General features: G+C 33.5%; 1 protein-coding gene across 1 annotated transcript in view; it reads right to left on the reverse strand.

Moving 5' to 3' along the window:
• Window positions 1-5,061: 5,061 nt before the first annotated feature.
• LOC138699964 (uncharacterized) overlaps window positions 5,062-24,715 on the reverse strand; it is a 583,336-nt gene continuing 563,682 nt past the window's right edge. The window contains exons 6-7 of the mRNA XM_069826202.1: window positions 17,244-17,349; window positions 5,062-6,353 (exon numbers count right to left, since the gene is read on the reverse strand). Of these exons, the coding sequence (XP_069682303.1) occupies window positions 17,264-17,349 (86 nt within the window). The 3' untranslated portion in view covers window positions 5,062-6,353; window positions 17,244-17,263. The remainder of the gene's footprint in view (window positions 6,354-17,243; window positions 17,350-24,715) is intronic.

Raw genomic sequence — 24,715 nt, forward strand, 5'->3', positions numbered from 1 at the left:
TCGTCGTTTCTTTCCACTCAAACTCTTACAAATATCTGCCGCATCAGCCATTTAATCTAACTATGAGGAGGAAGCGCGCGGGACATAGAGCCTTTCATATGTTAACAGCAGCGGCAGTTAAACCGGATGTTGTCTGTCGACTGCATTTGGTACTACATTTTCATTCGTGGCAGTTCGAGCCTTTTATACATTATAGGGTTTGGCATATAGATCCCATTTTGCACACAATTTCAAAATTCCTTATTATGGCACTTAGAGCCTTTTTTTATTTCAAGTCTTCAATTATGAAAGCATTCTGTTAATATATGAATATTTTGGTCTGTCAACGACTTATATATTTCTTCGATTCTCTTTGCAGTTTTTGTCAAAGTTGATTGCTGGTGAAGCTAACCAAACTATTTGAAATGCTATCTTGTATTTCATGTAAGTCTTATGTCTGGCACAATAAATATTATGTCTGGCATAATAAAATGATATTATGCCTGACACAGTTTCTCTATTTTAATGCAATTCTTATTTTATGTTTTGTAAAAAGATTGCCGGAGTATATTTTTCGCCAGGAGAAATTCTATGATTAATTTATAAATAAAAAAATAATATATTACTAATACTATTTTAATACATTTACTTGTATTGACATAGAAATATATAAGACGTGATATTACTGTTCAGTGCAAAATTAATCTTATATAAAAGCATGTTTCCGGATAAAAACTACAATTATTTTTCTGTGAAAGACTAAAATTAAACGTATTATTATGTTACTTGGTTTCTATTTTACTTTAATTTATTGTCTTGTATGGATTACTTCAGCATTGTAGCTTTGAGATGTGGAAGAATTAAAAACATATATATATATATATATATATATATATATATATATGTGTGTGTGTGTGTGTGTGTGTGTGTGTGTGTGTGTGTGTGTGTGTGTGTATTTAAATGATTTCAAGTCAAACGTATCTATCTCACAATATCACAAAAATTAAGTTTCTCATCTTAGTCACACCTTCTTATTTTTATCTACTTTGTGATCAACATGAATGTCTATTTCCTTAACTGCTGAAATCTGTAATTGTGACATTAAGTTTTGCAGTATATGGATTTAACCATTCACATTTACTTAAACCTTGAATATCTTCGAAACTATTTCACGTGGATAGTCATGTCTGGTTTGAAACCATTCATATACATAGTTCATATCCAAGTGCATTGCTCTTTTGCATTGCATAATTATACACTTACCTTGTATCGTCTTTTCTTCTGTTGCATTCAGAAGTAATATTTAATTTGCTGTAAATGGGTTTAAGGGTTCATACTTACTTTTTAAACTCGACTCACAAAATAATTTTTTTCTGAGACAATTACATTTTGTGTAAATTAAATCTGTGACTTACAATGTATTAAATTATATGTTTGAGGAATATTGGAATAATTAGGAAAATTGAACCATAATACATACTGGAAAGGAAAACCATTTGTTCAAAATATGATATGTAAGGTTTACATTGGCACTAACATAGGATACCAAATCGTTTTTCGAGTGTTGAGAAAAAGTTATTACCGAATATTGCTTCTTACAACCTCTTGGAATATTTAAAACGTAAAAACAACTAAAATAGTACAAATATTAAACTCTAATATGATAGAATACTATTATAGTAACAAAAGTAAAATTATTTGAATCTTTCTCTGATTGTACTGTACATGTATTTACTGAACCTGATAATGAAACAAAAGTGTTAGCAGGTAAAATATATGACATTAACCCATGAAATCGGGACAAATTCAAGAACTCTTAACTTCATTACTAGGGATGAGGAATAAGATCAGCCATTCTAAAGAATATGTTTGACAATTTAATGCTGTATTTGAAATGTGTAATCTCTTCACTTATTCTTCTTCAGGCATTTGAGGACTTTTGCATCAATAGTGGACATTCATGAGTAGTGAACTTTCTGACATGTGCGCAGTAAGATTCTGTCATAGTTTAAAACAACAAGGGACAAAACAAAAACAGAACATACTTACAGCCTATTTTGAAAGAAGTACATCTCAGCTGTCTGCCAAGAATCAAGCTTTAATGCATTGAATAATGTAAGATTTACTTATATTATTTACGTTATAAACAAAGAAGTTTTAAAATTACTGACTTATATATTACGTTTGAAACATAATGATGTGCTCAAAGTAAATTAGAATGTTTTGTAAAGACACTAACATTTCGAAGCTACATATGGTCTCCAGCATCAGGGAATTTAGGGAAAGAGACAATCTATCTGTTGGATCTGCTATCTACAACTATTCCCCACTATTGAACGGAACGGATCCAACAGATATGTTGTCCCTGTCCCAAAACTGCCTCAGTATGGAGTCGATATGTAACGTCGAAATTAAATATCTTTATATTTTTAGCACGGTGAAAAAATCCCCGAATTTTGTTTCTGTCCCCAGATTCATCCCAGATTAAAAAATTTGTCTCTGGATATCCCCGGATTATCAGTGTTAATTATTACAATTTTATGAAAAGACTGTTTAATATTTTCGTGAGCGGGGTATTCATTCACAACTTAAAATATCAGTATCTATAGAATGTATTCCATATTATCTTCCTTCAGGAAGAGGATAATTTGAAGAGACAGTGCATTATTTTTCTTCAAATGTAAATGGATTTTAACTGGAAGAAGATAACATATATGATTAAACTTTTTGCTTGAAGAAAGGTATGACTTCAAATTAAATAGCAAAAAGGAATGAAGAAATTGCTACTCTTTGCTCAAAATTGAATGAAATTTTTAAACTTTTAATTTATAAAATAATTCCCTGTGCACAACTTCGATAATCGTTTCAACTATCTCCGTATCTTTCTGGAAGTAACGATTCAATGGAAAGAGTTTTTTTTTTTTTTTTTTTTTTTTTTTTTTTTTTTTTTTTTTTTTTTTTTTTTTTTTTTACGATGTGAATATACCAAAAATCCAGAATAAGTTTAGAAATTGTTCTAACCATGCTTGCTATAACCGACTTCAACATGGTCTGTTAAAAATTTGCGCAAAATTGAGATCCAGAGAAGACTTGCTTCGAAAAATTCACTCTTCTAAAAGAGTACTAGTAGATTAAATATTACTTAATTAGAATGAATATTTTTAATGTGTAAATACAGTAGAATACCGAGCGGGCTAGCGGCGTGGTAGAGGTCTGGCCTTGCATTCGGGAGGTCCGGGGTTCGATCCCAGGGGCCGGCAATCCTAACTGAGGATTTTCATGGTTACCTCAGTTATTTAGAGGCAAATGCCGGGATTGTACCTCTTGAAAGTCCGGCCATGAACGGCGATTCTTCCCTTAATCCTTTCATACGTGTGAGTGAATGCTGTGTAATGTCTTAAATGTTTGTGTTGTATCGGAGGTGGCCCTGGCTTTGAGCTGATCCCTCATCCGGGGAGGCCCTCCATGTCCTTGTGTGGTCAAAAAGTATGTATGTGATCCTATAGATTAATTCCTCTCCCGACAGGTCGCGGCCCTGTAAGGCCCGTGTGACGTAGGCCGTATAAAAGGGAGAGGTTAAACGAAGGGGAAGAAAGATAAAATACAGTAGATTGATTCTTTTAATTCTTCAGAGTATATGAAAACAGTGTAAGTAAATTATAAAGTAACAGAAATGTTAAAAAGTAATTTTTTCGTATGTTGCTATTCCCTGAAAATTGTGGAAGATATCTGGTAACTTTACTGTTAGAGAAACATGGTGAGAGTGTCAAATCATTCTTTATGTCCTCAAATTCTTGAAGTCGTAATGATTTCATATGTGGAATTCCAATTGTCTTGTGTGCTAGTTTATAAATGAGAGGTTTAGACTCTGCTTTGAAAATTTTTAAAAACCTCAAAGCAAAAGAATAAATTAAGGTTTCAGAACCATAGTGGGCCAAGCGCCATTTATTAAAAACGGAGAAAGCAACGGTTAAAGTTAAGTGAATAAAATAGTTTAATGAAGATTGATAACATTTAGTTTTAATGTACATACTTTATATTACTTGGTATATGTTTCATGGAATTATGGTATTTACTTAATGTTAATTTTTGTTTTCTCAGTTTTTAATGTATGCCGCTTGGCCGAATATGGCTCTGAACCCTTCAAATGTAACACAAAAAGATTAGAACTAAATGTCCCATGTACATTTGAAGAGTCCACTGCAAGAATGATGGATGTCACTTTCTTGTCGAAAATGAACCAAGACCGTCAATGCATAACTTGAGACATATAGAATGTACATACAGAGTTATATGGCATTAACACTGATATTCATTGTCCAGTAATGATCGGAAAATCACAGTTACTGTAAGCTTTGAGCGCTAAGCATTTCAAACTTTCAATTGCTTCTCCTGCAAAATGTATCCCAAATGACATCCATCGTTCTTGCAGTGGACTCTTCATTTATTTGTGAAAGGAATTAGGAACTTTATTACATTTGACACCTAAAGCATTGAAATAGACACGTTATTCTGTTTAATAAAACATTTTATTATTATTTTAAAAAATACAACATTTCAATATACCAAAAAGTCAGTATTTAATATCAATATTATTCCGATATACAATGTTTATATTCTCTATTGGTCACATCTTGATAAATCTACACCACATGGATTGGGAGGATAAGGTAGTGAACAGAACAAAAGACGTAACCACGGTGATGCGATTTTGAAGATAAAGACACCTTTGGACTTAAACGATAAACACGATAAATATTGATATGGTAACGCCAAAGAAATAGCTCGACAGTTATAAGAAAGTATTAACGATTAATATCTTCGGTAGCACAAAATGTTTATTTTATTTTGTGGCACAATAGTTCATACTCGCTCATTAACACAATCATACGTCATACAAACATTCTTATCAAGCGAATGGAGTATTATAAATTGGTCAAATTTAAGGGAGATAAAAGTTGTTTCCAGTTAAATTCTCAGCCGAATTTCAATGTAGGGTTTATTTTTATATTCCAGTTGTATTTAATATTGCAATTATAACAAAACAATGCTCTTAGTTATAGTCCTGTCGCTCTTATTTTCGGCAGCCAATCACGTTGCAGGTCGACTACATTTCAACGTATGTGTCTTGTGATGACGTTATGCACTTCCTAAGGCTCGATAAATACTTAATACAGAACTTCTGTTCTTGCTTTCTTTTTGGTTCGTATTAGTCTACTGTATGTTTATGGCAAATTTTGACAACAATAAAAGCAATTTCTTATATCACTCTAGCAGCCGATGTTCACTTTTTATACATTCAAGTACTATTACGTCACTTGTGAAATCCAAATATGCTTGGTTAACGATTCAATAACCAGTGGCCCGTTAAATTCCTCTTCTGCAACCCGACAATCCACTAACTTTAAAGATCCACTGACTAATGGAGGAATACATTATTTATAGGTCTATTTTCTTGCAACCTAGCATAAGAATTATAAACAAGCCGAATTTCTCTAAATTGCAATTAACTAATTAAATTCAAAATTTCGAGTTCATGTTTTTGAATAGTGGCGCTTAAAATCGGTAAATTTAAATACGATCCTAATAATAATAATAATAATAATAATAATAATAATAATAATAATAATAATAATAATAATAATAATAAGAGTTAACCTCTCTTATGGAGAAATTTGGTTTTCATGGAAATTATCATGTCATGTATGTTTGCGATAAATTAAAGACAGGAAAGGAAATTTAAAATGATGGTTCTGTATAGCCAATCTCGTTTGAAACTCTTCCTAATGGACTGTAAAATTGAAATTATCTCAAACTTACATGAAATAGAAAGTGAAACAACAGTTACGAAACGTACACTACCTACATTAATTTGTATAATTATTCCCAAACAATGTGTTTGTATACATCATAAGTTGAAATCATACACACACTCTGCAGTACGATAAAAGAGATAATCTTTAAAGTGGTAGGGTTCCTTTAAACCAATCGCTTACACTTCACATTCACTCAATTTTCAGGCATACTTAGCTTCAGTAAAAACAAGATTATATGATAAACAATCATATCGTGTGTACGGTGTCAGTTCGGTGCCTTCTGCATATAAGTTTATCAACACAAGTTGTAGAATTCTTCAGGAAGAACATCTAAATGATAAAACTGTTACAATTCTCACATATCAAAATGTGTTTAAATTGTACATCCGTAAAGTTCTTTAGGCCCGAAAATCAAAAGAATCTGACATAAAATGAAACGGACGCGGCATTCCAGTCCTCCTACTAGGACTAATTTATTATACACAATAATTCGGATGACAAAATTGAGTCCTCAGACACTCCATATAACGTCACGAACGGTGTTTGATTTCTTCAACACTGAAATCAGAAAATCACCACATTAAGACTTATTAAAAGTAGTTCATAGCTCTTTTATTTTGGTGGGTAAGTTGGGTAATCATTTTTTTTCTATATTAATGTTTTGTTGGTTTATTTGTTGGTTGCTTTTTTAGTTGTTTAACTGATTGGTTGATTTAATTCTTGGTTATCTATTTAAACAATGTTATTGGTTTCATTAGTTATTTGGTTCGTTATTTGATTTGTTGATTTATTTGGTTGATCGCAAATTATTTTATTTTCATTTGAACACTGTGTGGCTATAGCTTTTACGTGTATACGCTATAAATTTCCTCGATTGAAATAAATTGTTTCATTTAAAACTGACGTATATATGTTTTTTTTTTCTTTGCAGAATGAATGTTATTCAGCACTTCTATTACAATTCTTTTGTTTCTCCTACTTATATTTGAAGAGATTTGTTTATCTTTTGAGAAACCCTCAAATACGAATGTTACCACATTAGGAAGCAAACATGTTCTTTTTGAGTTAATGCTAAAATCAGCTTCATTGAAATGTATGACGCGAATTTTCATTGTAGTTGATTTGTTCCCTCGGCGTGAAGGACTAAACACCACTTCTTCCTTAATCCATCATCTGTGGTCAGACCGTAGTTGAGAGTGGACGTGTTTTCTTGTGCTGCTCCCAGTATTCCAGCGAAATCTTTTACAATGGGGGGACCAAAAAATAACCGTAAAGTGGAAAGTGAAAGTGGAAATGAAGTGAGTGGGGACAGCAAAGTAATATCTACTCTAAAACAAATGTTTGATGCATTACAGCAATCAGTTCAGTTCATGTCAAACAAGTTTGATGCATTTAGCGAAGAGCTGTGTAAGACGAAAAAAGATCTGAAAACAACACAGGGGGAAGTGCGTGATCTAAAAAAGGAAAATGAACTCTTGTGGAAACAAGTAAATGAACTACAGCAGTACACGCGTAGGGACAATCTACTGGTGTTTGGGATTCCGGAAACTCCAGAAGAATCTGTTCCTATGATTGTCGAAAATATTTCGGAAGTCATCGGAGGACCGGAGCTTGTCGCTGACTTAAGCGTTGTACATAGGCTACCTGCAAAACCCGGCAAGACGAAGCCTATTGTCGTCAGGTTTAACAAAAGAATTAGTCGAGACACATGGCTCCAGAAATTCAAGTTAGAAGCGAGGAAACACCCAGAAGGCCCAGGAATTCCACTACAAAGGATCAACCCTTTGCTACCTGCTGGGAGGCTGACTGCTGGTGAACATTTGACAGTTGCTACCCGTGACCTACTAAATAGAACAAGAGAGGCAGCTAATCAGAAAGGGTACCGTTTTGTTTGGACGAGAGATTGTAAGGTATTTATTCGTAAGGATGAAACGAGCCCTGCTTATAAGATCAATTCTGTCCAAGACTTAATTACATTGTAATTGTCTTACTGTCTGGTTTTTGTTTCCTATTAAGGTTAATATTTCTCAACAATGGATTGTCTAATAAATGAGCTAAATTATTATTCCGCTAATAATAACACTCGAACAGCAGTTTTGGAAGACCTTGACTCTTGCAACAGTTACATTGGTAACAATTTACACGATTTTAAATTATTTCACTTAAATATACGCAGCTTAAATAAACATTTCCTGGAATTCTGTGCCACTATGCAAAATTTTAATAATCCTTTCGACTTCATTATATTGACGGAGGCTTGGTTAAATCATGACTCTGGTTATGATTTACCAGGTTATAAAAAGTTTGTCAACACGAATAAATATAATAAATGCGATAGTTTAGTTGTCTACAGCAAAAATAATATTGATATCACAATAGTACATGTAGATATCCCACAATGTAATTCTATTCATCTTAATTTTATATGTAATAATACTCCATTCTCCATTGTGGCGATATATAGATCCCCAAACAATTGTATAAATTAATTTTTAGACTATTTTGAACTATTTTTGTTTAATTCTAAAGACACAAGCAATCAAATCATTGTTGGAGACATTAACATACAAATTCTAGAAGACAAATTAGACAGTACTGGCAATAGGTACATGAATATCTTACACGAATATGGAGTTGTCAAATTTTTACACTCTATTACTCGGCCTGATTCTAAGTCTTGCCTTGATCACATATTTTTTAAAACAAAGAGTAACTGGAAATTTGTACCTGCTGTTTTCTGTAGTGCTATTACCGACCACTATGCAGTTATTGCATTATTCGAAATAGGAATTAAAAAACTCGAATACATCTCAGTATCCTCTCCATATAAAAAGAAACATAAATTACAATAAGCTAATTTCGCTTATAGAAAAAGAAAATTGGGATTCTGTGCTTAACTGTGAAAATTCTGAATTATGCTTTCAAGTATTCCAGAATTTAATATCTAGTTATATAGACATAAGTACAGATGTATCTTACCTTAAAGTATCTTGTAAATTAAGAAAAATAAAACCCTGGATCACCACAGGTATCATTAAGTCAATCCGTGTAAGAGACAAATTAGCCAGAAATATTAGAAGAGAATCTGATAATATAAATCTAATAAATTATTACAAAAATACAGAAATACCTTAACTCTTATTATAAGAAACATGAAAACTCAGTATTATCAATCTCAATTTCAGAAGTATCGAAATAATCCTAGGAAATTTTGGCAAACTATTAATGAAGCCACAGACGTAAATGTGAACCAAAATAGTATCATATCAGAGATTTTAAATGAAGAGGGAGAAATATTTAAAAACAAAAAAGACATAGCTAATGAATTTAATAAATATTTCTCAAAAGTAGGACATAGCATTGCAACAAATCGGTATTTAACACGGAAAATTATTGCAGTGACCAAAATAAGCACGCATCTTCCTCCATGTTTTTTATCACCAGTAACCGAAGAAGAAATTTATAATATTGTTAAATCCTTAAAAAATAATGTCTCACCGGGAATCGACAAAATCACAAATAACACATTAAAGATTATCATTAAACATATATTAAAACCGCTTGTTTATGTGTTCAATCTATGTCTCACCCAAGGAGTTTTCCCAGAATCTCTGAAAAATGCTGTAGTTGTACCGGTCCATAAGTCAGGGGAAAGAAAAAGTCTGAATAACTATAGACCTATATCCTTGCTCTCTAGCTTCTCAAAGATATTAGAAAAATGTTTAAAGAACAGATTAGTAAATTACTTAGAGAAAAATGAAATTCTGTCCAAACATCAGTATGGCCTCAGAAATAAATTATCTACGGATGACGCAATTATTGAAGTCACTGGTAAAATTATGCAGGAGTTGGATAACGGCTCTAAATGTTTAGGGATTTTCTTAGATTTAAGGAAAGCTTTTGACACGGTTAACCATCGTTTACTTCTGGACAAATTATTTGATATAGGAGTCAGGAGTATTGCGCATAAGTTATTTCAATCATACTTAAACAAAAGAACTCAGGTAACCAAAATTGATGATAATATCAGTGAAAATGTAAATATTGATATAGGTGTCCCTCAGGGAACAATTTTAGGTCCTATTCTATTTTTAATATATATTAATGATTTATTAAATATTGATTTGAAAGTACATAATGGCTCCTGTTATTCTTACGCTGATGATACGGTGGTGATTTTCAGTGGTTTAACTTGGGAGGACACTTATAAACATGCCAATGTAGGTATAAATTTGATCAAAAACTGGCTTGATGAAAATTTGCTATCTCTAAATATAATTAAAACTACTTTGGTGCCATTTTCTTTAACAGTCTCTGGATTGAACAAATTGAAATCACTTTCTCATTTAAAATTAATAATCCACAACTCATTTTGTAAACTCTCTACAACCTGTAAATGCCCTTGCCTGAAAGAATCTGTAGATGTGAAATACCTGGGAATTATTGTTGATCAGCACTTGAAATGGGATAGACAAATCACCTTTTTATGTAACAGGATACGTAAAACAATTTACAAATTTGTAAACCTTCGCCATTACTTGCCTACTCATGTATTACGTTTGGTTTATTTGGCTATAGTTGAATCTGTTATCCAATATGGTATAACTGGATGGGGAGGCATTACAAAAACTGCTCTTTTTCCTCTAATTATGTTGCAAAAACGTATAATCAAAATTTGTTTGAAAAAGCGACTGGATTATCCAACAAATTTGATCCATTCCGAATTGACCAAATTTATAAATACTCTTTAATGAAATTCTATCATAAAAATAGAATTAAATTTGTAGCTCAGCCACATGCTCATAATATAAGACGAAATGAAATTCTTAAATTAGTTATACCTAAATATTTCACATCTGCTGCTTTACTACACAGTACAAATTATGGTCCACGTCTATATAATTCGATAATAAAATTTCATCCAGAATTGACTACTTTAAGCAATGAAATTTTCAGATCCAGAATTAAAAAATTCATATGACAGACTTCCCTGTATTATGTACCATGTATTGTAAAACAAGTTTATTTCTATCCTAAGCGTATTTTTCAATTTTATCTTGGTTACTATATCAACATGATCTGCACTAACTATACTACTAATAATAATTTAATATTAACACATCAATCTCAACATCGTTTCTTTTTACAGTTAGTTATTACTATTATTATTATTTACTAATTTTATTATCATCTTTATGTGAGCTTTTTTATTAAGTATTTTGTCTACAAATTATGTATATCTATGTAACGGAACTGTCCCCGAACACGAGCTTTGTTCTTTCTGGGTATTTTAATGTAACTGTAACGTTTTTATGTATATGTTATTATTAAATAAAATCTAAATCTAAAAAAAAAAAAAACTAATCACATCCTTTGCTGTCGTTCTATTTACAGAACGACACATAGAAATAAATCATCTCTAGTCAAACAAATTTGAGATTAAATTCTTAAATTAATTTAATGTATTGTAATTTCACTTAATTATAACGTCTAATTAAAAATATACTTATACACAAGAAAATGCTACAGCATTCACTACTACTACGCATTACAGATTAATCAGTATGACTATTAGACATTTTTTCACCAGTGCAACAAAAATCGCGTAATTGTATTTCTCATTCATTGTGACTAGTTTCCTTTCATTTAGTGATATTCTTAACTCTTCTACATTTCTATCACATTAAAAAAGAGTAAAATTTAAGCCTGCTTGAAAATGCTTAATTGAGGCGTTGGGCCAAATAACGGTCTATGTTACACTTTTTCAAAATCGAATTTTTAATTGACTTATGCTCTGTATAGTCTTATACAGCTGTCACAAAAATTGTTTTTCAATATCCTTATCAGAGGCGCTACTACACGAGTTACAACCATGAATTTCTTGGTTGGAACAGCGGTCTATGTCACTAGTCACTTCTAGCGTATCCAGTTGTTTACATCGTATCCGGAGTTATTGCAAGGGAGTTTCTTCTCTTTATAGAATACTGGGTACTTGAACTCTGTGTACCAGATTTCGGGTGATTTATTGCGTAAAATGAACGACTGTAAGACAGTGACGATTTTACAGTAGATATTGATCGGCTAAATAAATCTAGAAAAAAATGATCCAGACAAGACAGTGGTCTTGAGTATACAACAAAAAAGACGAAGTCGCAAGTTAGTGCGAAATATCCCCCAAATAATGTAGGCCAAGTTCCTGTCTGTTATTTTTGCAGTATTTTATTAGTTGCATTTTTATTTACACTTTACCTAGTATTAGTTGGTCTACGTTATGTTTTTCCACTATAGTTTATCTTAGAATTTAAGCAAGGTATTTCGTTTCAGAAACAAATTTGTGAAAATTCTTGTAAGGAGATGTGCTCATAGCTTACTCTCGATGTCAGAAAGGAGCTGCTTACAGTCAGCATTTAAAAACTGATGGTCATTGTCTCCATTATTAGTCAAATTTATGCTTAACAGATAAGCCATCTCTTGGGATGGATACTGAATATTTGTGACAGGGGTTCAAATTCCATCCCCCAACAATTTCTTAACTGTAATATATTATTTTCTTTATTTATTTGGTATTGTTACAACTTTCATTAATTAATTTAATGGTGTCCCTACATCTCAATACTGTAGTCATTTTTTATAATAGTGTTATTATTTGATCAATATTGTACATTTATTCATAATATGACATTGAGTGTAACTTTAAATTGTTACATGGTGTTAATTCATATGAATATATAGCATTTAAAAATAATGTCACAATCATTTAGTTCATAATTTAACCTTTTTATTGATTTTGTATATTTCATAATATTCTGATTATATAAAACTACTTATTGTCTGTATTCCCCAGTAGCATTTCTGTTGAGATAAAAATGTTGCAAACTTCTATGATGTAAAATATGACTTTGAATAACATATAATCGTATACTTCACTGAGTGTAAAAAAAATGTTGATGATATAACGGTCTATGTTGTCCGTCCGATAGTAAATTTATGGTCCTCCTTCACAGTTAGCAGATTGTAACATGGACCATTATTCGGCCCAACGCTTCAATTATTATTTCAGAAAAAATGTAAGATAATGCTCTAATTTATTACAGTATCTTATTATAATAATAGGTGAAAATGGTCTAGTGCGCATGCAAAATGTGTTAAATTTAATTATATATTTAAACGATGTTTTCTGAATGAAATCAAGTATAGGAAAAATAGTGCCTCAGTTTACATGGAATATCATTTCATATCAAGAATTATAGCAATTTATTTTAATTTAAATGAGAAATAGAATTTCGGAAATGGCATCCATTAGCCATAAAAATATTGTACTAAGAATTTAATAAGCAACGGTCAGTCCCTTAAATGCCGCAAATGTCAATGTCTTTCAATTTTTCTCTTATGATTCTCTAGCACGAAACACTGCTCCTAGCGGCGAAATTGGCTTTACGAGGGAACCAGTTACGAGCTGATTTTAAGCTTGTATACACTCCGGCTTGTATATAGCACTACGCAAGCAGTGGTTAGAACTCAAGGTAGCCATCTTGAACACTATCTATAGAATTATCCTGATAATTGAAATAAAAGTCATTATTTAAAATTTATGACAATAAATGTACTGTAATCTCATTTTTCATATTTTAAGTTAACTTTGGGCTTTTAAAATCTGACTTCTAATGCTTTATTACTCCTTTGATGGTAATATCGTTGTAAATTCGAGTTAAAATATGTATTGAGACTTGTATTGTTTTAAAATTACTTAATAACGCCTACAATCTTGAAATTTAGAATCAAACAAGTTCGTCGTCATAGCTGCAGTATTTCAAATGTTTGTTAAAAAACTTATTTTTGTAATAATCTAAATAAAATAATTCTCTTCTTTAAATGTTTCATGCTCATATATCCTGTATATCACAGTAGAATGTTTGCAAACGTCATCATAATCATCATCACACAACATCATTCGAATATTATTATTATTATTATTATTATTATTATTATTATTATTATTATTATTATTATTATTATCATTATTATTCCGTGCAGTGATCTTGCGTAGGCGTTATCCTTTTCCTTTCCAATAATACTTTGGGCAGTTATTTATTTCTGGCAGCATTACAAATAGAGTTATAAAATCGATTCCACTGGCGAATGTTACGTAGAAATAATACTTTTTTGAGGTCAATTCTATTCTTTCCTTCAATTTTTGTCTGCAGTACAAGCCGTCTGAAACTGTACCTTATCTCCTCTAAATATTTGTATGTTCAAGATAAGATATTATCCTTTTTTCTTTGCTAATGTTCATTTTTATGCTCCTTTCTTCTGAGTAGGCCTACACTTTCATTGCTAACTCCATCCATGATATTACAAGTATCCGACATAGATTGTACAGCTCAAATATCTCAACTTCATTTATAGATAGATATGTAAAAATGCAATCAGCATTAAAAACTCAGCAATAGTCATTTGTTCAGCATCAAGAAAAATTATCGTGTTCTTCAACAGCAAAAACACAAGTTAAGAAACATTTCCATTCCATATAGATTGGACATGAATATATATGTATATGTTATGTGTGTGTATATATATATATATCTTATAACTTATATATATATATATATATATATATATATATATATATATATATATATATATACACACACACGCACATATACAAGGTGGGCCAGTCAAACGGAAAGATTTCAAAGCGCAGAAAAAGAATGAAAAGTTACTATTATATCAATTTAACGAGTGGAAATGACAAGTACATGAATAACCATTAGGTATGCAACAAGAAAAAAAAAATTTCTTAAAAACTACGCCAGCCAAGTGACCTCCATTGAAACTCACACATTCTTCGTGTCTGGCCACGAACTGTTGCATAACCCTTCTCAGCATATTGACAGGTATCAGAGCGACCTCTTCTCGTAGGGTAAACATTGGTAATTTCGTGGCAGTGGTTATTTCGTGATACTTTTTCTTTGCTCTTTTGTGAACTAACCAATGGTGTTACGAGATCCAAATTTCCGCCAAGGGATTGCATATGTTGTCCAGTTTCCAGAAACATACAGCTAAGCTTTGTGTGACTATTGTAGTTGCTTCAGTGAGCTTTTATGTTTGGAGAGAGCAAGTTTGCGTCGACTTCTCAGGCATACAAGGATGTTTGTAATTACATTACAGGCTTATTACTAAAGGTAAGCATATGATATTTGGTACAAAGATTTATTGTATCTTCATGAAATTTTAGGAAATGTTTTTGGAATTTTAGATGCATCTGTAGTCGCCATATAGGCTTAGCTTTACTGATAGAAATCTTAGCTGTTTGAGGCGAAATTTTGTTGAGCATTGTTACAATTTTTAAAATAGTATAAAATGTATTACAATAGGAATTTTAGAAATCTGAAGACAAGATGTGATAACAAAAAAGAAAACGGAGACGCAATGGGTTCAGTGTAGCTTCTGTTTGATTTGTTATCATGCTAAGTGTCAATGATAAGTGCTAGATGACTTACTTGCAAGAATTGTGACAGAAGATGAAACATGGCTCCACCATTTTGGACCGGAGACAGAGGCAGACAATGGAGTGGCATCATGCAAATTCACCAAAGAAATAGAAATTCAAAAGTACACCTTCGGCAGGAAACGTTATGGCTACTGTGTTTTTCGATTCAGAAGGATTCTTGCTTGTGGACATCATGCCACATGGAACCACCATTAATTGTGACGGGTATGTTGCAACTCTCAAGAAACTTCAAGTTCGACTGAGTCGTGTTCGACGACATCGGGAGAAGCAGGATGTTCTGCTATTGCACGACAACGCACAGCCATATGTCAATCACAAGACCACAGACCAGATCAGAAAATTCGGATAGAGAACACTGAAACATCCGCCTTACAGTCCTGAACTGGCGATTACCATCTCTTTGGTAAACTGAAGGATCCCTTCGCGGAACGAGGTTAGAAGATGACTCCCTTGTGCACGCTGCTAAAGAGCTGGTCTACAGGCCCTCGTTCCTAGGTTACGCAAGACAGTTGAAAGGGACAGGGATTATGTGGAAAAGTGACATTTTGTTCCTTAAGGACGCATCTACATTCTGTGAAAATAGCAAAGCTGGAGGATAAAAACATAATTTTAAACAAACGTTATGCATTACTTTTGGAGTTACCCTAGTAATATAGGCTATAGTAAAGTCCATAATAAAAGTGTTCACCCTTTGAGGGCAAAGAAGATCCCTTTTCAATTTCAATTTTTACTTTGATTTCATTCTTATTATGTGTTGATATGTATTTCTATGTTTTCTTGCTATCAATATTAGACGGAATTACTATGTTTGAAGTCTTGTAACAATAAATGAGAATTTCATTTGACTTTAATGAATTTTTCCACAATTCTTCTACCTCTCACGAAATTATCAATGCAATATCACGAAATTACCAAGGTTATCACGAAATAACCAACCTTTCAGCTTAAGTTATAAAAGTAGTTTTTGGCACATATTCAAGAACGTATCCAATCTTTTATGTCTCCAGATTTGTACAGCAAATTATCGTCTTTTAGATGAAAAAATCGGAATAAGGATATATTTACAAATTTGCATTTTAAATTAGTTTTCATGAAATTATCACGAAATTACCAATGTTTACCCTATACGTTGTTTTAAGGCTGAAATTGTTCTGGATGGATTGCCTCTAAACACCTTCGTTTTGAGGTGTCACCATAGGAAGAAATCACATACTGTTAAATCAGGTGACCTAGGCGGCCAAGCGATATCCCTTTTCCGAGAAATGCCGCGACCCTAGAACAGAGCATTCACAGCAGCGGTGTGGCTTGTTTCTCCGTCCTGTTGAAACAGTGTGTTTTCATTCACTGGAAAATAGGCGAGTTGTGGTGTAAAAAAGTTCTGTATCATTTCAACATATTGCACTGAATTAACAGTCACTTCATTTCCGGCCTTATATCTCACGTTATGAAGATAATATGTTTTAAGTGCGTAGCTGCGTTGTTCCCCAGTCCAACGCTCCATTGAATTCAATTAATTGCAGTTTGCAGTAACGATGAGCAACATTTAACAAAACATGGTAGAGACAAACAACATGGTTACTAGGGAACGCGGAGATAGTGACGTTACACCCTAAGGTGTCATAAATTGTAAAGTAAGTAGGTAGAGAAGAGATGGTCACATTCATTCTTACCCACTCCATATGAACAGTATAATCCCATCAAATCTTTCCGTTTGACTGGCCCACCTTGTATTACGAGTATATATTCTATGAGACTATTTACACGCATCAGCTAGGTTTAACTGGGAAAGCTACTGCATAGAAATTCAAATAATTTGTTCACATTCGTATGAAGATAGAAAGAAAATTTTACACTTCAAAGAGATGTATTGAAATTAATTTTACGAATTATATAGAAAACAACTTGTCAGTAATGCCCTCATTTACTAGGACACCCACCTGCGTGTCGAAGGACGTGATCAGATTTCAGGTGATGTTGACACTAACGCGAGTAAACAAAAGATAACGAGTAGATGTCTGCAGTGGATGTAACCCGCTACACTTCCTGAAAAGAAAGAAACAATTACAATTGTTGCGACGGTGTATTTCGAGAGAAAACAATACTTATCATTTCTAATAGCCTAGATCATATATGTAACAGATTGCTCTATGTTAAAATCGGCAGCAATTTGAAGAGAACAACGCCAGGATCGCCACCCGTCCGCCGTAAACGAACACGAGATGGCAGTACAGTCGCTAATGCAATTCAAATTGGAGTTATGATGTAACTACTTACGTAACAACTAGATGGCAGCATAGTAAACCTGGCAAGTTGTTACAGTCGCTAATGCAATTCAAATTGGAGTTATGATGTAACTACTTAATATGTAACAACTAGATGGCAGCATAGTAAACCTGACAAGTTGTTACAGTTGCTAATGCAATTAAAATTGGAGTTATGATGTAACTACTTAATATGTAACAACTAGATGGCATCATAGTAAACCTGAAAAGTTGTTACCGTCAAAGCCTATAAGGCCGAGCAATCTGGATATATTTGATCTAGGCTCATAGTTACATAACTTTGGCTTGTTACATGTCACATAAGTATAAGCTTGTAATCATTAAGGACCTAATCTGAAGGCTCAATTGCAAATGAGAGTCTACTATTTCAAATAGTTAACGGCATAATGGAATGGTATGATGATAATGGAGCGTAAGATAAAATCTATCAACAATAACTTTATCGTTGCGCCATCAATCAGAATAGTCTTATTTCCTGTAAGTATGGTTGAAAAGAGTCTGAGAGTAATAATATGTAAAGCAAAATTGTTCTTAAGTTAATATTTTTTTTTAATCTTGAAAATCTTGCATTAATTTTGAAATTAAAAATTAAAGCTTGAAAGCAGTATCCATGACTACGCCTCCCAAGAAAAGCTAAAAGTAAGTTTTAGGCATCGTGAACAACGATGAAAGAGTAATGGAACGGAGAAAAATTCTCTCCGGCGCCGGGATTTGAACTCGGGTTTTCAGCTCTACGTGCTGATGCTTTATCCACTAAGCCACACCAGATACCCACCCCGGCATCGGACAGAATCGTCTCAGATTAAGTTCCAACTCTTGGGTTCCCTCTAGTGGCCGCCCTCTGCACTACGTCATAGATGTCTATGAACGTAGGACTGAAGTCCACACATGTGCTGAGGTGCACTCGTTATGAGTGATTTAAGACGGCGCTTATTCCGTCGGATCCCGACCAACTAGTCACTCGTAACGAGTGCACCTCAGCACATGTGTGGACTTCAGTCCTACGTTCATAGACATCTATGACGTAGTGCAGAGGGCGGCCACTAGAGGGAACCCAAGAGTTGGAACTTAATCTGAGACGATTCTGTCCGACGCCGGGGTGGGTATCCGGTGTGGCTTAGTGGATAAAGCATCAGCACGTAGAGCTGAAAACCCGGGTTCAAATCCCGGCGCCGGAGAGAGTTTTTCTCCGTTCCATTACTCTTTCATCATATGATGACGCAGAATATCTGCATGGAAATATCATATGTACTTCGGTACATTAAAATTATATATATATATATATATATATATATATATATATATATATATATATATATATATATATATTGAACAACGCTGTTACAGCTAACGTAGACAATAAATGTACTTTTTATGAAATGCATTCGGAAAATTGCGACCACAAAGTGTACTTATGGATCACGTTAATGAAATAATAAAAGCGAAAAATAAAATGAGTGTACAACAGAAGTCATTATTGAATAATTTCAAGGGAAAAATTGTTCCGGGGCCGGGTATCTATTCCGGGACCCTTCGCTTAGCGCACAAATGCTCTACCGACTGATATACCCCAGGAACCGTACACGACACCGTCACAATTCTTTCCTTTATATCCACACAAATCAAATGGGCTGACAAGACGTCAGAAATCCAATTTTGAATGCAGAAGTCATTATCTGGAAGTACAATATGTTGAGGTAAACATTTGTATCAAAAATTGATAATGGTGACTTAAAGTTCAGAAATGTTACAAGACTATAAATTCTATAGTAATTCACATATAGGGGATGTTAACTTTTCTTGTTTTAAGTGGATTGGTTATGTGCAAAGAATTTTTAAAAATCTTTAAAATATATCAGTACCTGAAAAGGAGAAACCAGATGGGAATTAATGAAAGAGCTGAACGGAGTAGAAATGGCTGGATGATGTCGAAAGGCATATTAAGAGCTTGAGTATTGGAGGTTTGTGAAGACGAGTACTCCATAGTAAAGTTTAGGCTTCAATTGCTTGGCAAACCCTGGTCCTTCAAGGACCGTAGCGTCTCATGAAGAACAATAATAGAAGAAACAAAATATAACAGTATCTTCGATGGAAAGAGTAAGAGTTTGCTACTAGCAACCAAATTGAGAGAAGACGGAGAAAACCCAGAAGAATTTGAAAGGAAGCTGGAGACCGGAAGTTATCAATCCTCATAACGTAATTGTGTATTGTAGATTGTAAATTGTTTATGTGAATTCCATTTCTCGTACTGGGAAACTATAAGCAATATTCATTACGCCTAATATACAGCACTTTCATTTCAAAACTTCCCAGTCTAAATAACGAATTATTTAAATTGAATTCAATTAAACAAAAAAACACGTCAATTCAGATATTAAAGAGGAAGACTGAAACGAGGTTTAATTGCATTTTAAATTCCACCCCCATCCCCAGCCTTCCCCACTTTGAAATTTCAAACGGTACTCCTATATTTTTATACTTAAATATGAAAGAGCATTCAATTGTTTATATACCTCATTCATTTGTTTTAGCAGCTTTTGTTTTCTATCGTCGCCTGGCAACCTGGATTGTTCTTATTGTTGGTTATAGCTGAAGAGAATAGAGCTACAAAAACTTATTGAGCATTTCATGTAATTATTGTGTTTGTGTATTAAATTATTTTTAAATGATGTATACTCTTCAAGAAAGAACATAAATCATCCTTATTGGTTAAATTTAGTGAATTATACAAAGTAAGCTGTGTTTTCATCCTATAATCAATTGATAATAACAAAAATAGAAGTTTCCAGGCGACGATAGAAAATAAAAGATGCGAAAACAAATGAATGAGATATATAAACAATTAAATGTTCTTTCATATTTAAGTATAAAAATATAGGGGTGCCATTTGAAATTTCAAAGTGGTGGTGGCTGGGAGTTGGGAGGTGAAAATATATAAAATGCAATTAAGCCTGATTTCAGACTTCCTCCTCCATATCTAAATTGATGTGTTTTTTGTTTAAATTGAATTCAATTTAAATAAATAGTTATTTAAACTGGAAAGCCCTGTAGAATGATAGATGAGAAAGTAGCAGAACCTATACTTGACAAGATAAACTGTTAGTACTTTTCTCCTGAAACTCATTTATTACAGCTATAAGCCTATATTCTCAAGTTACAGAAATCTGCGACCTGGAACCTTAATTTTCATAAATGTGCGACCTGGAACCTAAATTTTCATAAATCTGCGACCTGGAACCTCAATTTTCATCACTTTCCGTAAGTATTTATGCCAATGATTTTACCGTCCTAAAGAACTCACCATTCTGAACGAGGTTTCAACGATTCAGCATCTTAAAAATGTCTTAAGATAAATTACTCAGTAATGTTATATCAGGAAAATTAACACACCGAAGTATATTAAATAGTTTCCTAATTGTCTAGACATACATTTTGATCTGGAGGCAATAATAGATAACTAAGCTTCGTAGATCGTACTACGGGGAGAAGCACCAAGGATCCTTCCTGCACGCAGACGGGTAACATATGCAACCAGCGCTGTTATCAGTCGTAGAGCTTCTTAATAGCAGTTTAATGACGTGTGACGTAACGACTCTGCAGAATGTTCTGTAATTGTCACTTTCTGGGCCAGCTTCGCGAGTTACTGGGTATAATTAGCGGGTTTCATGCCCTCCCTGCATTTTAATGGCACCTACATGAACTACGGCGACATAGTTACACCATCCTACCGCAGCTACAGTTTAGCAAAGAACACAGACTTTCAGTCAATCAGTGAACCAGCTAGAAACCCAGTTAGTCAGGCAATCAGTAAGTGAGTTTGTCAGTAAGTCCGACAGTCAGAAAGGTAGCAGAAATGCAGACAGACAGACAGCCAGCCAGTGAGTTAGACGATCGATCGAAGTGTCAGCCAATTAGTCAGTCGTATACTCTTCCACTTTATTATTGATTTGTTCATATATTCAGTCTTTCTGTCAGTCGATTAGTATGTCTGTCGGTTAGTGGTTAATTCGTACATTACCCATTATAATCTTCCTTTCATCTATCTATTTCTTCAGCAGGTGTGACCATCGATTAATTAGTACATCAGTCATAGTTATTTATTCAAAATTCATTCATTCAGGTGCCTCGTTAGGCCTGGTCCACAGTAAATCGTGAACGGAAATGACAACGAGAACGGAAAAATGGTTAAAGTACATAGGGTAAACTAGGGTCTGTTGGACAGTCGGGCATGTTGGACACTTTGTACTTTAACGTGTTACCTCGCCACTTGTGGGCACCACATTCTGCTAGAAGTCAATGACGGAAGTAGCCCTACTCGTGACTACTTCCGTCATTGACTTCTAGCAGAATGTGGTGCCCACAAGTGGCGAGGTAACACGTTAAAGTACAAAGTGTCCAACATGCCCGACTGTCCAACAGACCCTAGTTTACCCTACATTTAAATGTAAGCATTCACAATTAACGAGAAGCTTGTCGGAGCCCGGCAATGGCGACGTGACAGTTGGCCAAGTTTTAACTTTGCCATTCTCGTTTCCGATCACAGCCTACTAGATTCTTTCGGTTTTCATCAATAAGCTGTTTGTTCTTCGTATAATTTGTAGCAAGGAGGCCGTGAAACAATTTCTTCGTCATGCATTGTTTCTAACTAATTTACTCGTAGAAATGCAGTAGAATCACTTTCAATATATGCCACGTGTATATGTGACCAGATTACCACGTGAATTGAATTCTTAAATATTCTTGGTCATAAATTTCGAAATTGGTTAACCTGTCATTATGAGAGAATGCCATTATCAATTATACACAAATAATATCAGAATATGTAATATTGACTTTACATATTGTTAATGACATGCATATTGGTATGCATAGTAGGGTGGAGCGAATCTATAGACAAAATTGTTTTTATCTGTCTTCTACAGTAAATGTAATAGTTGCAAATGTCTGTCTTTTCACTTAACTTAGGAATGTGAAAAGTAAAGAGTTTCTATATTTAATTTTTGAGGTGCCGCAAGGGCTTTGAAGTTTCTTAAAATTATAATTTTTTTGCCTTGTTCTATATATTTTTTTTATTTTGTTTTTCATTATACACCTAGTGAATTGCTGTAAAATGGCATATTTAAACTTTATTTTGACGTCTCTAAATTGGGATTGCAATACACAATATTTTTATATGTTGATCATGGTAAGCACGAATCAGTTGTAATATTCTTGTATGACCGACTGTTAGAATAGATGTCTTTACCAAGATTTCCTTAGTTTTGATAGCTACTTTTTCTGAAATCTCTCTAACAGTAGGTTCTTTTAATTTGAAGTCAAGTTTTAATTCATTTTTTACTCATAGACAATATTTCATTACGTCATGATAAGTTGGTAATTGTGATGGGTTCAGACCCTCCGTCATTCCGAATACAGGGCAGATCAGATTTTTTGTCTTATTAGAGACATTGTTCTGATTTAAATACCCTGCAACATAAGAAGAATAAATTTCATTAATTATAGGTATCATACCTAAGAGTTTTGTGATTATGCCTAATTTACTTGTAAATTCAAGTTTCTGTGACTCTTCAGGATGAAATAAAAGGGGACCAGAAATATGCAGAGTCTTTTAACATGCGTTTTTGAACATTTTTCTGGCATCCTGTTCAAATTAAACCACAGGAGAATGTTCTCTCGCTAAAAAAAATCGAACATCCAAATTTTGTGAAAATTCCAAAATATGGTGCTCATGGGGTACCTCTAAATATTAAGGTAGAGAAAAAAATATTTTGCATTGTTCTTTATTATATCACCCCACAACGTTTCCCTGGTATTACATTTTGATACCGCAAACTTCATACTTTCACTTCACCCTAATGCACAGTTGTTTCCGTTGAATAAAAAAATTCACGTTCACGTCCTCCGCTTTCCATTGTCGTTCTGGTTCACGTTCCCGGTTTATTCTGGACCAGGCTTTAGTTCTGTAAGTTACTGATCTTGTATTTTATCTCTGCCGCTGTTTAACGTCACAGTTTAAAGTTAGAGAGGAAGAGAGATAGCAAAAATTTGTGCTAATCTGTAAGAAAAATATGTAGAACGTGAAGTTACTCAAAGAAAATCTACCACGAAATGTACCAAATATTATTCTTGGAATTCTACGTGGTACTGTAGAAGCTTAGAGACTAACGAGATACTTCTATGTAGAGATCCAGAGGAACAGGGGAAGTAATAAATTTCAGACGTCGTGTTGTGAAGTTGGTTATTGCTTGCTTCTCCAATGTATTAAATTGTGTGATTCTATTCACACGCTCTCTAAACCGTAAAACCATAGTAATAAGTCATCTTCGTCATTAAATCCGTAAAAACCTTGTGTAGAATGGCGAACTTTTAAGTACAAATTTTCAATAGACAGTTCACTGGAAGATAAGTAGTGCCGAAAGGTAGGTTTCAGAGATCTACACCAAGTTATGACACACTACTCCATATGAGAGAGTTCAAACAACATTTTCCAGATATTTATTGTCCGCATTAAAATGAAAATTTGCTAATAAATATACTTGCCTACCATAAAACAGGGTAACTTTGCACAATTTTCTAGTTAAACATTTGTTTTCAGTCTGTATGTAGTCTTTAAGGGCCATATTCATAGACATTCTTAGCGCGGGATTCCGATGGATGATCAGCGATTTAACGTTTTTCGTATTAATAAACCAGTGTTAGCGATATGATATGATATGAATCCTGTACAAGTAATCAGTCGATAGCCGGGGCTAGTTTAGCACGCTCGTAGCGCGGGCTAGCGAAATGTCTATGCATAGCACCCTAAATATCTAATTTTGAGATGGGCATTTATTTTAAACGTTCTAGGGATACGCGGGAATGTATTTAGCCAGTCTTATCTTCGAAAATAAGTGTTTTTGAATGTTATAATCTGCCAAAAATTGGTGCAAAGCTATCCATAGTTGGGGTTACTTTGCACCAACAGAGTTTTAAGAGGGGTGTGCAAAGATTGCCACTGCTGGTGTTACATTGCACCATACACGTGTTAAACAATGACAATGTACTGTATCAGGAACAGAAAAAATGGAAACACAGATTCAAAAACTGCTAAAAATTGTAACACGGACAAAACGTTTTGAAAATTACAC

This window comes from Periplaneta americana, chromosome 5, assembly GCF_040183065.1.
Source record: "Periplaneta americana isolate PAMFEO1 chromosome 5, P.americana_PAMFEO1_priV1, whole genome shotgun sequence".
NCBI lineage: Eukaryota > Metazoa > Arthropoda > Insecta > Blattodea > Blattidae > Periplaneta > Periplaneta americana.